The following is a 16363-nucleotide window of genomic DNA, read 5'->3' as shown; positions in this document are numbered from 1 at the left end:
TGAACGATTATTGAAATGTCATGTTTTATATTAAAGGACGAAGGCATACTAAGTACTTTTTGGGCTGAAGTAGTGTCTACAACTATCTACTTGCTTAATAAGAGTCTACAAAATCCATGGATGGCAAAATACCTATTGAAGCATGTCTAGTTGCAAGCCTTCGGTAAGGTGTCTTGAAGTTTTTTATTGCATTTGTTATGCTCATGTCCCATCTCAAAAGTCTTAAAAATTTGATGAAAAATGTGAAATTTGCATTTTCATTGTTTATAGAAGAACACAATCGAAAGGTTATCAAGAGTACAACCTTGAGATGGGAAAACTAATGATTAGTTGAGATGTTATTTTTAATGAAAGTGCAGCATGGGATTGGAGAAACAAAAAGATGCAGGAACAAAGATTTATTGTACAAGAAGATGAGCCCAAAAGCACTCAAGATGTGGAAGAAGGAACTGAAGCAAAAAATGTTGAAGATTATGGACATGCAACTCCATTTCAACACCAAGGGCTACTCCATCGACACCATCAAGTTCTCGATTAACAACATCAAGTATTTCATTAGAATCAACCTTGAGGAAAATGAAGACTCTAGCAAACATTTATGAGCATTGCAATTCTTCGCTTGTGAAACCAAAAAGCTTCAAAGTTGCTTCCAAAAAAGAGACTTGGGTAAAAGCTATAGAAGAAGAAATCTACATGACTGAGAAAAACTCCACTTGAGAGTTTATTGATCGTCCGAAATACAAAGAAGTTACTAGAGTAAAATGGGTTTACAACACTAAACTCAACTCAGATGGCTCAGTTCACAAATACAAGTCAAGACTTGTTGCAAAAGCTTCACACAACAACCCAATGTCAATGACAATGAAACCTTTGTGCCTATAACTCGATTAGAGACTATAAACAACTCCTATTGTACTTGCAGCTCAAAAGAAGTGGTCTATGTTTCAGCTTGATATTAAATCAGCCTTCTTAAATGGAGTTCTCAATGAAGAAATTTATATTGCTCAACCACGAGGATTTGTGGAGGAGGGCAAAGAAGATAAAGTCTATCAGTTGAAGAAAATATTGTATGGGCCGAAGCAAGCACCACATACTTGGTATAGCCAAATTGATGGTTATTTTGCCAAAAAGCAGTTTCGTCGAAGCAAGAGTGAACCTACTTTATACTCTAAAATTTGAATGTACATCTCTTCTCATCTTATCACTTATGTTGATGATTTGGTACTCATGGGAAATTATTACAATATGCTCCATCAGTTCAAATGCGATAATGATGAAGACATGAGATCGGTGATCTTGGCATATGCATTATTTGTTTAGAATAGAAGCTTCTCAAGGTGAAAAGGGCATCTTTATTTCTCAGAAAAAGTATGTTGAGCCTATTCTTGGAAAATTTTAGCATATGAGGTTGCAAACTCGTTGATACTCTTATAGTAAACAAGAAGTTGATGAAAGAATCAGGTTCAAAAAAAGTGAACAAATCCTCCTATAGAAGTATCATGGGAAGACTCTTTTATTTCACTACTTTGAGGCCAGATATCATGTTTACTATGCGTTTACACTCAAGATTCATGAATTGCCCAAAACAGACTCACTTAAGAGTCGCATAAAGGGTGTTGCGATACATCCAAGAAATGCTTGACTTTTGAATCAATTATACTTCCATTCCATACTCAAAGTTGGTAGGGTAGGGTCTACAGATAGTGAAAGAGCGGGATCTATTGATGATATGAAAAGGGCATTCACTTTTACTCTTGGATATAGGATATTTTCATGGGTGTCAAAGAAGAAAAGTATTGTTGCTCAATTTTCAATAAAAGCAGAGTATGTGGCAATATCACTTGGAGTTTCTCAAGCAACATGGCTACAAAGATATGTGCAAAAAGAAAATTGAAAATTAAAAAAAAAAAATGTTGTATATTGCAATGACATCTTAGCCATTTCAATTGCAAAAAATCCTGTATATCACAACAAGACAAAGCATCACTTAATTTACAAAGCTGTTGAGAATGGTGAGATCGAGTTGAAGATTGCAAGATGGAAGAACAAATGGCTGACATCTTCACTAAGGCACTCTTAAAGAAAGGTTTTGTTACCTTTGAGAGACATTGCTAGTAATTCAGAAAGTGCATTAAGGGGGAGTGTTGAATTAATGCACTTTGTATGCGTTCATGCACATGTACCTTGAAATAACACATACATTATTTGTTGCATGTGTAGGATGTTTAGAGTCTTGAGCATGCAAGTGTTCATGCTTAAAAAATTGTGATAGTGTTGAAAATTGTTCATGAGTCTCTTAGGTTTCAATACACGCATTAAGAAGCGTTTTAAAAATAGTGTATGTTACATACAGAAGATAAAAGAGTTGCTTAGAATTAGTAAATGTTAAATGTTGATAAGAGAAGATATATGCACGAGTGTTGAAGAAGAATGCATCTGAAAATCTATAAATGGGTTAGAGAGGTTCATTTTATAAGCATGAAGGAATACAATTTAAGAAGAAATTCTAGCATCGTCTACTTCTCTTCTATAATTTTCTCCTCTTTGCCTTTTTAACAATACATGTAGAAGGCTAGAAGAGCCTACATAATTGAGTTTGTTAGAACTAAGTGGTTTCCTTTTCTTGGAATTATTTACAATGGTTATTCACAGTTTTGAGCTGATATTGTAATTAGGAGCAATTGCTTGCTTATGTAAGTTAGTAGTGTTTTAGATGTGAGTTTCCTTTAGGGCATGTTTGGCTTTCCAATTTCCGGTGTAAGTCAAAGTAATGGGCCATCTTTATCTTTTCGGGGTGTTCGGTTAAGAGAGAATTATGGCACAAAAAACGAAAGTCAAATACACATGTAAAGTAAATAGGTAAAGGAAATTATAATCATTACAGTTTAATATACCAAAAGACCCATTTTTACAATAATGCTCCTATAAAACAAACAATGTTATAATGTAATCACTACAGTAAAATGTAAGTGATGTCACCACACAATTACAAGGGTAAGTAATCATTACCCATTTCCAGCCAATTATTGTTGTAATCGGAAAACCAAACAAGTCCTTCATGAACTTAGATAGTTGAGGCAGTTTTAGGGCTTGTTTGGATAACAAGATTTAAGAGTATTGTAATGTAAAAGAGCAATCATTATGATTTTGTAGTGTTCTTTTAAACACGTAATTCAATAGTCAAATGCAAATGTAAGAGGAGAGAGAAGAAGGAATTTGTAATCATTACAAAATTACAATACATTGCAGAAGAAATCTCCTTTCCAAACACAAGAATCAATGAATTTTTCATGTTGATTTAACATCTCAGTAATGTAAAAGTATCATCATTGCATTTTTACCACTCCTATCAAGAATTCTCAGTCAAATTACCTAATGACCAAGAGACAGGTATTGTAATTTGTAATTATTGCACTTTTACAATTCATCACAATGCAATACATCTATCCAAATACACCCAAGGAAACTTAAAGAGTTAGTAAAGCCATGAGCCATAAGCTTAGTGGGAGGCTTTGTTTGTTTCATGGAGAGATAAGAATAATGGTAGAGAGGCCAACTGGAGGTGTCAATGGTAGTTTCACTTATTCCTCATTCAATGAATTTATCATAGAAAATTTTCTTCTCTTCATGTTGCCTTGGTGAGATCATCGTGTGCTTGTGTGAGTTTGTACATTTTTCTATTGCCATGTGTAGTCACACTGTGGAGTGGCCAATGGCCTTCCATAATTCCATTGAAAAAGTCCATCAAATATCCCATTATCCTCTCTTAACTGACTCATTGTTGAGTTGTTGAGAAACTGTCGCCTTCCATGAAGGGTTGTTTTCTCCGGTTTAGGAAGGGTAAATCCGAACAGTTGTGGTGAGTCCTCTATAAATCAAAGACTCCACTGTCACGTAACAAGAAGAAAAATTACAACATACAATTCAAGTACTAACCATTCAAGCATAACCCATCCAAACCTGCGACCAAAAGCCTCATGGCATTCCATTCTGTTCGTAGGAAGCAACTAGTTTGCGCTGCTGTTCTGATATCTTCCATGTAACTCAATGCAGATTATATGCTTCTAAGAACGTAATAAAAATCTAAACACACCTGTGCATTGATAAGGAACTCCCCATAGAGCTTCTTTTCACCAGTGCTTGGATTCCTTGTGAAGAGAACGCCAGTCCCTGAAGTGTTTCCCATGTTCCCAAACACCATGCATTGAATATTAACTGCTGTCCCCTTTAATCCACTTATCTGGTTGATGCTCCTATACTTGATAGCTCTTGGACTGTCCCATGAATCGAAAACTGCTAGAATAGCCAGATATAACTGCTTTCTCGGATCTGCAAAGAATCATAAAAGCTGGGTTTAGAGATGCTAGAGAGGAATAAATGTTGTGTATTTTATTCTCGGTGCTCCCTCAGGACACCATACCATTGTCTTAATAAAATAGGTTAGGGAAGTAATTATCTCCCTAACTACCAAATTTTCCAATTTCTCCTTCTCATTTAAATTGGCTAGGGGCAACAATAATGGGACGTGCTAGTAATGAAAAAAATGTTACGGTGTGCACTCAGTGGCAACATAAAGGGGATCCACTCATTGTCATATGTATTTGTTGATTGTAGATGGGGCCCACCATACAGTCACAATCCCAAGGTGTCACTTTATTCTTGAGATGGGCATGCCACTTATTTACCTCATTTTTGTATAAGCTCCTTTCTAGCAAAAATTAAGAAAGCTTGCTCAAGTCTAGGTGGAGCTACTGAAAAGCAATGAAGAAAATTAAGATGCTTCTATGATTTGATTAGGTGGCCTGAGGCATGGTTTCAGAAATCACAGTGGAATCAACCAAATCAACCCACTTACTGATAAACCAAGTCTAGAGTGGGATCCTTGCTCTTGCTCGGGTGGTAGACTCTCAGGAGTTTCAACACCCGGTCAAGGGTTCGAGTATCCATGGGTGGTGAAATCCCACTACGGCGTGAGTGTGTGGTGGTGTGTGTGCGTGTGTGAAAATAAAAAAATAATAAATAATAAAAAAATAAAAAAAGTCTAGAAGTCTAGAAGTCTAGAAGTCTAGAAGCACTTGACTCACTAAGTCAACTTGCCAGCTCATCAAGACATTATTATCTCCTACTTACTTTTAAAAAAAAAACTTTCATCTGCTTTTTCCTGTTATACTCTTATTAATATTCTTATGAATTTAACACATGTTCTCAGCTAAAAATGCATGAAATCATTTAAAATATGTTAATGATGAACTGAGATTGCATGTCCATGCTTGTGAACATCCTCTTGTGATGCCAGTAGAAGATCCCTACAGAGGTACTGGCTTCTGACTCCACAGACCAAGGTCTCCGTGTCTCCACAATGTTTCCCATGTGTTTCTGTTCACTGGTGGTAGTGCCTGATATGGTGGCAGAAACTTTTCAAAAGGAGCTTCAGCAAAAAGCTAGCTAAACTAAATCCGTTTACCAATACAATTCTTGATGGTAGCTAGGCCTTTTCTCTATTTCTTTTAAGGGTGTGTTTGGATTGAGGGTGAATGAAGCAAAACAAATAGTTTTCTTTTGATGGGACATTTCCATTGTTTAATAAACATAAAAAGAGAATGAAATTGATTTCTTTCCTTAGCAAGGAAGTAAAACCTTTTTTTTTTTTTTTCGAAAAGTCAATTGGTGGAAAAAGAGGTTCCCTCATATGTGACGTTTTAAATGGTAAAACTAAATGGAAAAGAGGTTTCCCTTTGAAAATGGTAACCCAAACACCGGAAAATGTAAAGGAAATCATTTTTAGGACTTCTTGTGTAGCTAAACAAACAAGTGCAAAGGCTTTCCTTCTCCTAGTGCAAATGTCAGTTTACCATATAGTTGCATAAAGTATGAAGCAAAGCGACAACAAATTCGAGTGCAGGAGCAAGGAAGCATCTCTTTCAAAATGTAGACAAGTATAAATGGGTGGGAAGCAAGAGCGAGAGATAGATCCAAGATGGGAATTTGGAGAAAGAACAGCAGCTAGTAAGTAGGATCCTGCAACTAAGGTTTACCATCCCTGTATGTCACACTTTTTCTTTTCCCTTTCCTTCCCCTAGTTTACCCCCTATCCCAACATGCCGTAAGCATAATATATTTTTTTTCTTTTTTTTTTTGGCAGGGATGAGAGAGAGGGAACGGTTAGTACCTGAAGGAAACTGTTCACCCTTAGCTTCCAAGTATACTTTCTTGTATTCTGCAACAAGCTCTTTGAGATCAGAAGATGTTAAATCAGCATCAAGACTCACTCCTTTGGCAGCCTTCAGTGCTTCTAGTTTCTCCTCAAACAATGAATGTGGTATGCCCATAACCTTCAAACCATCAAAATAAACATATTTCGCAGCCAGGCCTTCATAACTTCAATGGGTTGTATCATTTGCAGCATTATTTCACAGCCAAGGCAATAACAACTGGTTAGAAGTGGAGAATGCTCCCATGCACTTAGTTGCATTTAGACACATGGGCATCCATATCATTGATCTGGACCATCCATTATATACAACCCACGTTCCATAGGCCACTTTGAAAAATCATGCACATCAGATGGCTCTATCCACTTGAGGATTAGACTTTCATACAAGCCCCAGTTCTCTGAGCCTTGGACCAGATGACTACCATCATCTAACAAAGTTATTCTTAGAGCCATAAGCAATCAAAGGTGGGGTCCCAAAAAATGGATGTTCAAGATGGATGATTGGACCTATCTTTTATAAATGATTTTGGCTATCCATTTTCACATGCTGTTGATTAAATAGATAGGATCATCAGATCAGTGTGGTATTTACAGGGTGATCTATGAAAAGTTGGTCACCAAAGGGTTAGTCGAGATCAATGATGATATGAACAGCTCACATGTCCAAATTGCAACTACGGGCATGGGAAGGTTCCCATATGCTCAGATCACTGGAGCATTCTCCGATAGAAATATTAAAATATAGTATTTGTAGCTTTGTTTACTTAAGAACAACCAAAGAAATACAATCAAATCACAAATTGAGAAAATCGAGGATAACTTCTTCAAAAAGATCAAGTCCCTAAAGAAATTAACAAAGGCCCACTTACAACATCTCCAAACATGTCTAGGAAGCGTCGATATGAATCATAAGCGAAGCGTTCTCCACTTTTTGCAGCTAAACCAGCAACCACTTCATCATTTAGGCCCAAGTTAAGGACAGTATCCATCATCCCAGGCATGGATATCTACAAGCATAACCAATTAAAAGCAGTTGCTTACAGTTCATGGTAGAAATACTTGACTGTCCTTATATTTTCATGAAAACAGAAACATATATCAGTCATTCGCATCCATCATTTCTAGTTACCGTCGGCATTCCTGAGCTTCCTTAGGTGATGGGTCCTTACCAAAACCAACTATTACACTACAAATCCAATGCATGAATATGCCTTATAGAGTGGAAATGGTAAATGGGAAGCAAGGTTTGAGAACTCAGATGCTTGACTCAGACCCTATTTCGAGTCAATGGTCTAGTGTCTTAAGTACTTGATCTAGTTTTTCAGGATAAAAAATGCTCAAGCAATAGTTGAGTGAGATTTTTTAATGCGAGTGAAAGATTGGATTATCCAAGTGCTAGATGAAGCTCTTCTAGGATTGCAGTCTTGATTGAGGCGAATCTACTCGGGAACGTCTTTTAAATGCTCAAGCAATGATCCAACATGTAAAATACCACTCACCACCATGAATGTTCTCTAATGTCTTAAATTTGTCTGTAACAGGGTCTGTCAATGACATCGATAGACCACTCGATTCCATCGAGCAGATGTTAATGCCATCGACAGATGCTCAGTTCCATCGAGAAAATCCGAAAAAACCCTAGTTGATTGTTAGACAGTTTTGGAGTTACCACTCAATGGCATCGAAGGTGGCTTCGATGTCATCAACTAGTCCTCGATGGTTGTCGATTCCATTGAAGGCGCACGCAAAACTGCATAAGTATGCGATTTGTTTCCTATTCCAGTTGCGGTAGTATATATATCAGGTGTAATTGGGATTAGGGTAAGGTAAGGGTTCTCTAAGACGCGTTTAAGGGTTTGAGAGGGTTTTGGAGAGAAAAAATAAAAAGGATAGGGCTTTTCCTCTTGGGGCTTTGATCAATAAGGTTTCATCTCTTGTAACTTCGTTTTGCATAGTGCATTCTTGTTTTGTGCCATGATTTTTTTCCTACAAGGTTTTTCCACGTAAATTCGGATTGTTGTTTGGTTGGATTCGTTTGTGTGATTGTGATTACTTTGCTTGATTCCTTTCCGTGTGCTTCTGCAAGTCCCAACAATGAACTCGTGGTAATGAGGTATAGGTCAAACTTCCCACATTTGGTCAATGTACTGAGTTGTTTGTCTGGCCCCAACACCTTAGTAGAAGGAATTGGGTCCTTTAATTAAGGTTGTCAATGGCAGGATTTGAAGCTTGGACTGCTCAAAATATGCCCACAGACTGAGAACATCAATGCTTTTAGCCCCACCAAAATGGCCAGAAACTGGACTAGTTGCAAGGCCCAAATGGTGATCAACATTTCTATGTGTCTAAAGGTAAAGCCTTGTGGCAGGTACCATCCGGCTCAATTCACAGCTTAGTATCATGGTTGTTGGGAAAGGGTACAGTTAGTGTTTGCTCTGTTTTAGGAAAGCATTGGCAATGCCGAAAGACAAAAACATGACAACACGGACCATTGATGGTGCTTTATTGTTTTTAACAAGACCATTTTTTTTATTAAAGAAGATGGTCATAGTTACGCATTCAAGGTAATTTCATTCCTGAAAATTTTAAATTGGCATATTTTGTAGTGCTTCTGCTTTTAGATTCCATTGTAAGGTGGCCCCGCATCAATAGTCCAAATCAGCCACTAACTTCATGTTAACAAACCCATATTATAAGTGCAATTCCATACGGGTACTAAGTGTATGCCATACATGAAATGGTTCCTGAATAGTACATATGAGACATCATAGAGTATTGGAGCCTGTGTCCGTATGATGACAATCTCTTGGCTCGGGCATATTGTCCAGTGATCCAGACCATTGATCTGAAGGGCTAGCCTGAGGATGCGAAACATGGCATCATAAGCCTGTAATGGCCACATGTAACGATAACACGACAACCGTTACCGATTACAGGGTTGTAACGACTGTAATGGCCATTACGGTAAAAATGACCCGTAAACGGCCCATTACACCTCCGTAACAGCTGTAATGGCCCCGTAACAATCCATTATAGGACTAATACAGGTTTTTTCCACACACACACAAAAAAAAAAAAAAATACTGTAACAGGTGTTACTGCTCGTATCGTAATGGTAACAGTGGTGCCCATTACAGCCACCCTTACTATTACAGAATGGGAAATCCAATAAAATCATCTCAGTCAGAAGATTTTATATATATATATATATATATATATATATATATATATATATACATATTCAATCTTTGGTCTTTTCCCTTATATGTGGTGTATATTTATTCATCGTCGTCTGTTTGTGTTGCACTTACTGAAGGATTAGGATCAAACTATCTGGGAAATTTTTGGGGCATCCTGTTTCTAAGTGGGACCCATCAGAGAAACAGTTTAAGGTCACTAAAATCCATGGGTCCCACATATATGGGGTCCAGAGCCTCACCAAACTGACATATTCTGACAGCAGTAGACCCTATGAACCCATCTATCACCATCCTCATTTCCCACACGTGCCGATTTAGCACAGGGACGAGATCTAATCTGTTCATCAAAGTGGCCCCACAAAAGACATGTCCTGAAAATAATACTGCTCCAGGCATCAGGTGGTTGACACATGTACAAAAGACAATTACAATATCAGGATCCAAAAGTATGGTAACTGCAATATGTTTGAATGCGTGTGGGGGATTCATGATGTCAATGTGGAATCCAAACCGTACATCTGGTGCATCTCCCCATGTTCACTGTCCATTCAAAATTTCATCCCAACCTAAAGCTTAGGTGGTCCACACCATGGCAGCAATGTGTAATCATGCCTAAAACTGATATATTCACTTGTTATGGCCCACCTAAATTTTGAAATGGCTTAACTTTCGGCGTGTCCCTTCATCCTGGTGGACAGCACCAATGAATGGGTTGGATTGGACGATACATATACACAATAAAATGGACCCCACATTCCAACCAGAAGCTCCTATGGTGAGCATCCCCCTCCCCCATACCCCCATTGCTCCCTCTCTGGCCCCACATGAGCAGTGGGCCGGGTGGGACCCACCCAGCCCAATGAACCTGGAAACGGATTGGCTACTCCCCCTGGCACCAGCCAATGGCTGATGGTCGTTGCTCTGTGGGCCCCACCATGATGTATGTGTTTCATCCATGCCGTTCATATATTATTCTAGATCATTTTATTGAATGAGACAAAAAATTAGATATATCCCAATCTCAAGTGGACCACATTACAGGAAACAGTGTTGAATGAACGTCGACCATTAAAAACTTTTTGGCGGCCATAAAAGTTTTGGATCAAGCTGATCTTTGTTTTTTCCCTTCATCTGGGTCTGTATAACCTAATCAACAGATTGGATGTCAAACAAAAAGTACAATGAGCCTTGGGAGGATTTTAATGGTCAATATCCAATCATTATTGTTTTCCTGTGGTGTGGTCCAGGTAATATTTATATCCCTCTCATTTTTGGTATCAAGCCATAAAATGATCTTTAAAAATGGATGAAAGGAATGGATGAACACATACATCATGGTGGGGCCCACAGAGCACCGACCATCAGCTACCGGGCTGGTGGCTGGGGGAGTAGCCAATCCGTTTCCAATGAACCTGACCCAGCTAGGACTGGGCTTGGGAGGCGGATTTCTTTTGCGCTGGGATCGTAGGTTAGGTGGGGCCCACCGTGATCTTTGTCAGGAATCCACTCCGTTCATCCGTTTTTTGAGATCATTTTAGAATATGAGACCAAAACCAAGCAGGATCCAAGACTTAAGTGGGCCGTGTTAAAGGAAAATGTGGTTAGGTAAATTCCTACCGTTGAAACCTCCCTGGGTTCGACAGTGATGTTTACATGACATCCATACCGTTAATAACGTCATTCTTACTGGGATGAACTGAAAAAACTAATATTAGCATGATTCAAAACTTCTGTGGTGCCACGAATATTTCAACTGCGGACGTTCAATTATCACTTTTTTGGCCCACTTGAGCATTGGATACAGTTCATTTTTAACTCCATGTCCTAAAATGAACTCACAAAACGGATGGACGGAGAGGATTTCGCACAAACATCGCAGTGGGTCCCACATGGGTTCCCAGCGCAGGAACTTCCTGCGCCTTTCGCAGGAAATCCGCGTCCCTGGGCTTGTACCTATTAGATTTGCATGGACCAATAGGGGGTAATGGGCCCCTATTACATGGGGGATGCACATCTAAGGAACGGTTTGAAGGCGTTCACACGTAACGGTGGGCCCCACATGGCCAAACATACATGAGCTTTCAAAATTATATATATATATATTAAAAAAGACTAATAGTCTCCATCCTACGTACAATTGTGGCCACCTGATGACCGGACCCGATCACACATACCAAGTTGGCAGAAAAGATGAAGGGCTAGGAATAGGATCTCACTCACACGTGCCGCAGTAGCAGGTGCAGCGAGTGTTAACCACGGAAACGGATTGGCTACTCCCCCTGGTGGCTAGTGGTCGGTGCTCTGCGGGCCCCACCATGAAGTATGTCTTTTATCATGCCGTTCATCCATTTTTACGGATCATTTTAGGTTTTGATCCCAAAAATGAGAGGGATATAAATCTCAGGTGGACCACACCACAGGAAAACAATAGTGATTGGATATCCACCATTAAAATCCTCCTAAGGCCCACTGTACTGTTTATTTGACATCCAATCTGTTGATTAGGTCATACAGACCTAGATGAAGGGAAAAAACAAATATCAGGTTGATCCAAAACTTTTATGGCCCCAAAAAGTTTTTAATGGTCGACGTTCAATCAACACTTTTTCCTGTAATGTGGTCCACTTGAGATTGGGATATATCTAATTTTTGGGCTCATATAATAAAATTATCTAGAAAAATAGATGGACGGCATGGATGAAACACATACATCATGGTGGGGTCCACAAAGCACCGACCACTAGCCACTGGCTAGTGACAGGGGAGTAGCCGATCCGTTCTCGTTAACTACCTCCAAAAAAACAAATGATACGCCGCAGCCCCACCAGCGCATGTTAGCAAGATTATAGGAATGAGAATATACTCACAGCAGCACCGGAACGGACAGACAGGAGGAGCGGCTTGGAATGGTCCCCAAGGAAAGCTCCCATCTCCATCTCGACCGTCCGTAACCCTTCCAATACCTCCTCCCACAGTCCATCTGGCAGCTGGCATCCGCTCTCCTGGTACTCTTGGCACGCCTCTGTTGATATCGTGAGCCCGGGGGGCACTGATAACCCTATGCTCGACATCTCTGCCAGGTTTGCTCCCTTCCCGCCTAACTACATCCATCACCACCCCAACAAATGCATGCACGGATTAGGCGTTATACAATAGCACTGTCTATAATACGCATGGTGCGTATTACGCACACCCACAATAAAATAAAGAAGGCCACGTTGCTTACCAAAGACTTCATGCCCTTGTTTCCCTCGCTCTTTCCTTTGCCGAACGTAAACACTCTCTGCGTATGAAAAGGTATTACCAAAAGTAGAAATGATGGGTGGTTTTCTCAATAAGAGGGGGTGCCAAATAACAACTCCATTTGAAAATGGGGAATTGGAATGAGCCCCACTGGATGAATGGTTCGGATCATCGTGATGCACGTCGATGGTCCCAATCCAGCGTTTCTGACTTCAAGCACACCATAGGCTAGTACGTATGAGATCTAGACCATTCATCTTGTGGGTACTACCATAGATGAGGCATACCTCTAAAATTACCGTTGTCGGATGATCGTAGCAGCTGATCAGAGGACTTCATGTAAAATGCTAACCTCCAACAGTCTAACTTAAAATCCATGTTGCCCCCATTCAAGAGTATAGGATCATCCAAACTAGTGTAATAGGCGTGCAAATGGCCCCACCGACCAGATGGATCTAGACCCGAGCCAACAGTTAATGGATCTGGGTCGAAAATCTAATTTCATGGACCGGTCTGGGTCCAAGTCTAATGAAACAGATTTGGGTCCTCTCAAAATCAACTTAAATCGAACTTCTTAGACTCCATTCTTAAATTATTCGATTTGAGTCTCACTAAAATGACACATATCCAACGCACAAGGACTTGAGGGACCACCCTCATGTGTGGGTTTTATCCACACCATCCATCCATTTTTGCTATATCATTTTAGGTTATATGCCCAAAAATGAGGCAGATCCAAGGCACAGTTGGACCACACCACAGGAAGCAGAGGTGATAATGACACCCACCGTTGAAACCTTCGTAGGGTCCACCGTGATGGTTGATTACCATCCTACCTGTTCATAAGTTCACACTGATCCAAAACTTTTGTACTCCAAAAAGTTTTCAACAACAAATATTTAATCCCCGTTGTGTTGTCCACTTAAGCTGTGGAATTGCCTCTGTTATTTTCTTCATTTTTTTTTTGCTTATACCATAAAATGATATAAAAAAAATGGATGGACCGCGTGCATAAAATCAATACATCATAGTGGCCCCTCATAGCTCCTCTCCGCTCCAAATATAGGGACTGTGTGGCAGTACTTAGAGCTGTGGGAGGGACGACTTGACTCGGTCGACTTGTTCAAACCCAACTTGACTTGAATTGAGTGGGTGAGCCGATTTGAACCAAGTAGACTTCATCCAATCCGAACTCGAATTGAGTCAAGTTCGGGTCACCCAATAACTTGACTTGGCTCGACCCGAAATCCAACTTGGTATTTAACTCGACTCAGTCTAAAACCTGACTCATACATACATACATATATATAAACCCATATTTGACTTTTCAAATATGAAATGCCATGTAGTTAATGGAGAGGCTGCAATTCTGGCAGGTGCACTTAGTTTTTGAGTTGTGATTTCAGCTCGTGGATACCCGCTGCAGTCGCTTAACTCAGTGTCGATTCAACCTGATGTGGTACCTGTGACCGGGTCAGATTTGGTCTGAATTAGTCCACGCCAAGCTCGGACTCAAATCGTGTTAAGCATGCTGGACTCGGGACGAGTTGGATCGAGTCCGGGTAAGGTATATTTCAAAACTAGGTCAAGTTAGGTCAACCCTCAACCGGACGGATTCAACCGGATGCTGTAGTAGTACCATCTGCTCCCATTGTCAAAGGAGCATTAATTAAACTACTTAACATTTGGTTTTAACCTAAAAAATATGCACAGTTAGTTGATAGCCACCACTAATTGGATGTTACAGAAGATTATTTGTAGGACCACATATTGAATTGTGTGTAAATCCAACATCTGATATGATCGGCTATGCCTAGGTCTAAAATTCTATCACATTTTGGCCCACCACTACTTCAACCCGATCTGACCCATTTGCATAGAATAGATGAACGACCCAGATCTCATACGTGTTTGCTACGTGTACATATACACAGGGCCCGCTAACAACTCAAAAAAGCCACTTACCTTTTTTGTGGTGGGCATGGGGCTGACCACGGCACGCGACGAGGAGGTGCTCCGGCTCCGAGCTAGCGGTTCTTGCCCACTTTGCACGGCTCGGATACGGCTCTTACACGAGTATGAGCCGAGCGGACGGAGGCCAATGGAGAAGCGGCCTTCTCTAATGAGCCCAACCTCGTCTACGTATTTCTCCTTCAACAGTCTCTGTATGTAGACATCCGGCGTATGCCGTATAAAAATACCTTTTATTGCCGAAGGCATTTCTTTTCCCTTTCGAACCCTTGCCTTAAAAAGAAATCATTGCATCATTAGCAATATATAATAGCAATTAAGCCAAGATAATCAACTATTAAAAATAAGCTAAAATTAAAATCATTTAGAAATGCTCCTATATAACGTTGAACAATACAACCGCACGAGTACGTAGAAATCCACGCCGTACAAAAGGTGGGTCACACCACAAAGATTACCACCGGAGAAAATTGGACCGATCCAGTCAAGAGTCACAAGTGGACAATCCTGGTTTTCGTTCCTGATGATTTTGTTGGTGTGGCCCATATTTTGTACGGCTTGGATGTTCTACACACTTGATAAGTTGGCGGGAAAGAGAATGCTGACGTGGCTCGAGTAGGTATAGGACTTGATGTGCATGAGATCTAACCCGTCCATCAAATCCGGCACCTTGTTTTCGGCTCTGAGCCCAAAAAGCAGGTGGATCCAAAATTCAGGTGGGCCACACCACAGGGAATAGTTGGCATGGGGACGGTCACCATTAAAACCTTTCAAATATTGTGTGGGTCCACCGTGGTGTGTAGCTGACATCCAGTTCATTCATCTAATGCGTCCTGACTGGAGGCAGTGAGGGGCCACAGATCAGGACTCCTGAAATCTGAGGTAGGCAACACAGGGTGAATTCTGACGGTTTTAGGCATGCATGGTTTTACAGTATTCCCTATGGTCAGGCTGAGTTTTTTCTAATCCAGGCCACTGATAGAGCTGGGCACAGGACAACTCAACTCGACTCGTACAACTCATTTAAATCCAACTCGATCCGAACCGGATGGGTGAGTAAGTCCGAATCGAGTAGGCTTCACCCAATCTTAACTCAAACTGAGTCAAGTCTAAGTTACCCAGTAACTCGGCCGACTTGAACTGAAACTTAGTCAGTTACACTCGACTCAATACAAAACCGGACTCAATTCGGATTTGGTGTTTGTATATATAAACTCTAGTTTATCTCTAAATCTACCCACCGCACCCGACCTCAATTCGGATTTGGTGTTTGTATATATAAACTCTAGTTTATCTCTAAATCTACCCACCGCACCCGACCTCAATTCGAACCCAAACTCTCTTTCTCCCTCCCTCATCCTCCTCTTTCAAATCCGGCAGCCACCCACCACCATCACCACCCTTCTCCTCTCTCTCTCTCTCTCTCTCTCTCTCTCTCTCAATACGACTCGGTGCCAACTTGACTCGACTCAGTACTTTTGACTGCTTCGGACTCAGTCTATAAGTCCACGGCACATTGGACTTGGATTAGGTTAGGGATGCTAGACTCGGTATTGAGTTGGCTCGAGTTTGGGTCAAGCATATTTCAAAACCGAATCGGGTCAGCCCTAACTGGGTCGGACTCGACTTGATGCCCAGCTCCACTGATAAGACATGTTACCAAGACCTAAACTCCCTTTCTTTTTGGAATGTGGCCCAGTCACCCGGCGCACTACCAGATCAATGGTCTGGAACA

The 16363-nt window shown here is 40.5% G+C and overlaps 1 protein-coding gene across 3 annotated transcripts in view; it reads right to left on the bottom strand.

Moving 5' to 3' along the window:
• The window catches only part of LOC131226167 (pyruvate, phosphate dikinase 2), a 33875-nt gene extending 18968 nt beyond the window's left edge, over nt 1-14907 (bottom strand). For 2 of the 3 annotated variants that reach the window (XM_058221893.1, XM_058221895.1), the window contains exons 1-6: nt 14623-14907; nt 12641-12697; nt 12282-12515; nt 7084-7221; nt 6170-6332; nt 4094-4329 (exon numbers count right to left, since the gene is read on the bottom strand). In XM_058221893.1, the coding sequence (XP_058077876.1) occupies nt 4094-4329; nt 6170-6332; nt 7084-7221; nt 12282-12515; nt 12641-12697; nt 14623-14877 (1083 nt within the window). In that variant the 5' untranslated portion in view covers nt 14878-14907. The remainder of the gene's footprint in view (nt 1-4093; nt 4330-6169; nt 6333-7083; nt 7222-12281; nt 12516-12640; nt 12698-14622) is intronic. The other variant, XM_058221894.1, reaches the window with a different exon arrangement.
• Nucleotides 14908-16363: the final 1456 nt, after the last annotated feature.

Source organism: Magnolia sinica, chromosome 14 (genome assembly GCF_029962835.1).
Source record: "Magnolia sinica isolate HGM2019 chromosome 14, MsV1, whole genome shotgun sequence".
Classification (NCBI taxonomy): Eukaryota; Viridiplantae; Streptophyta; class Magnoliopsida; order Magnoliales; family Magnoliaceae; genus Magnolia; species Magnolia sinica.
This window is presented reverse-complemented; position numbering and strand designations above follow the sequence as displayed.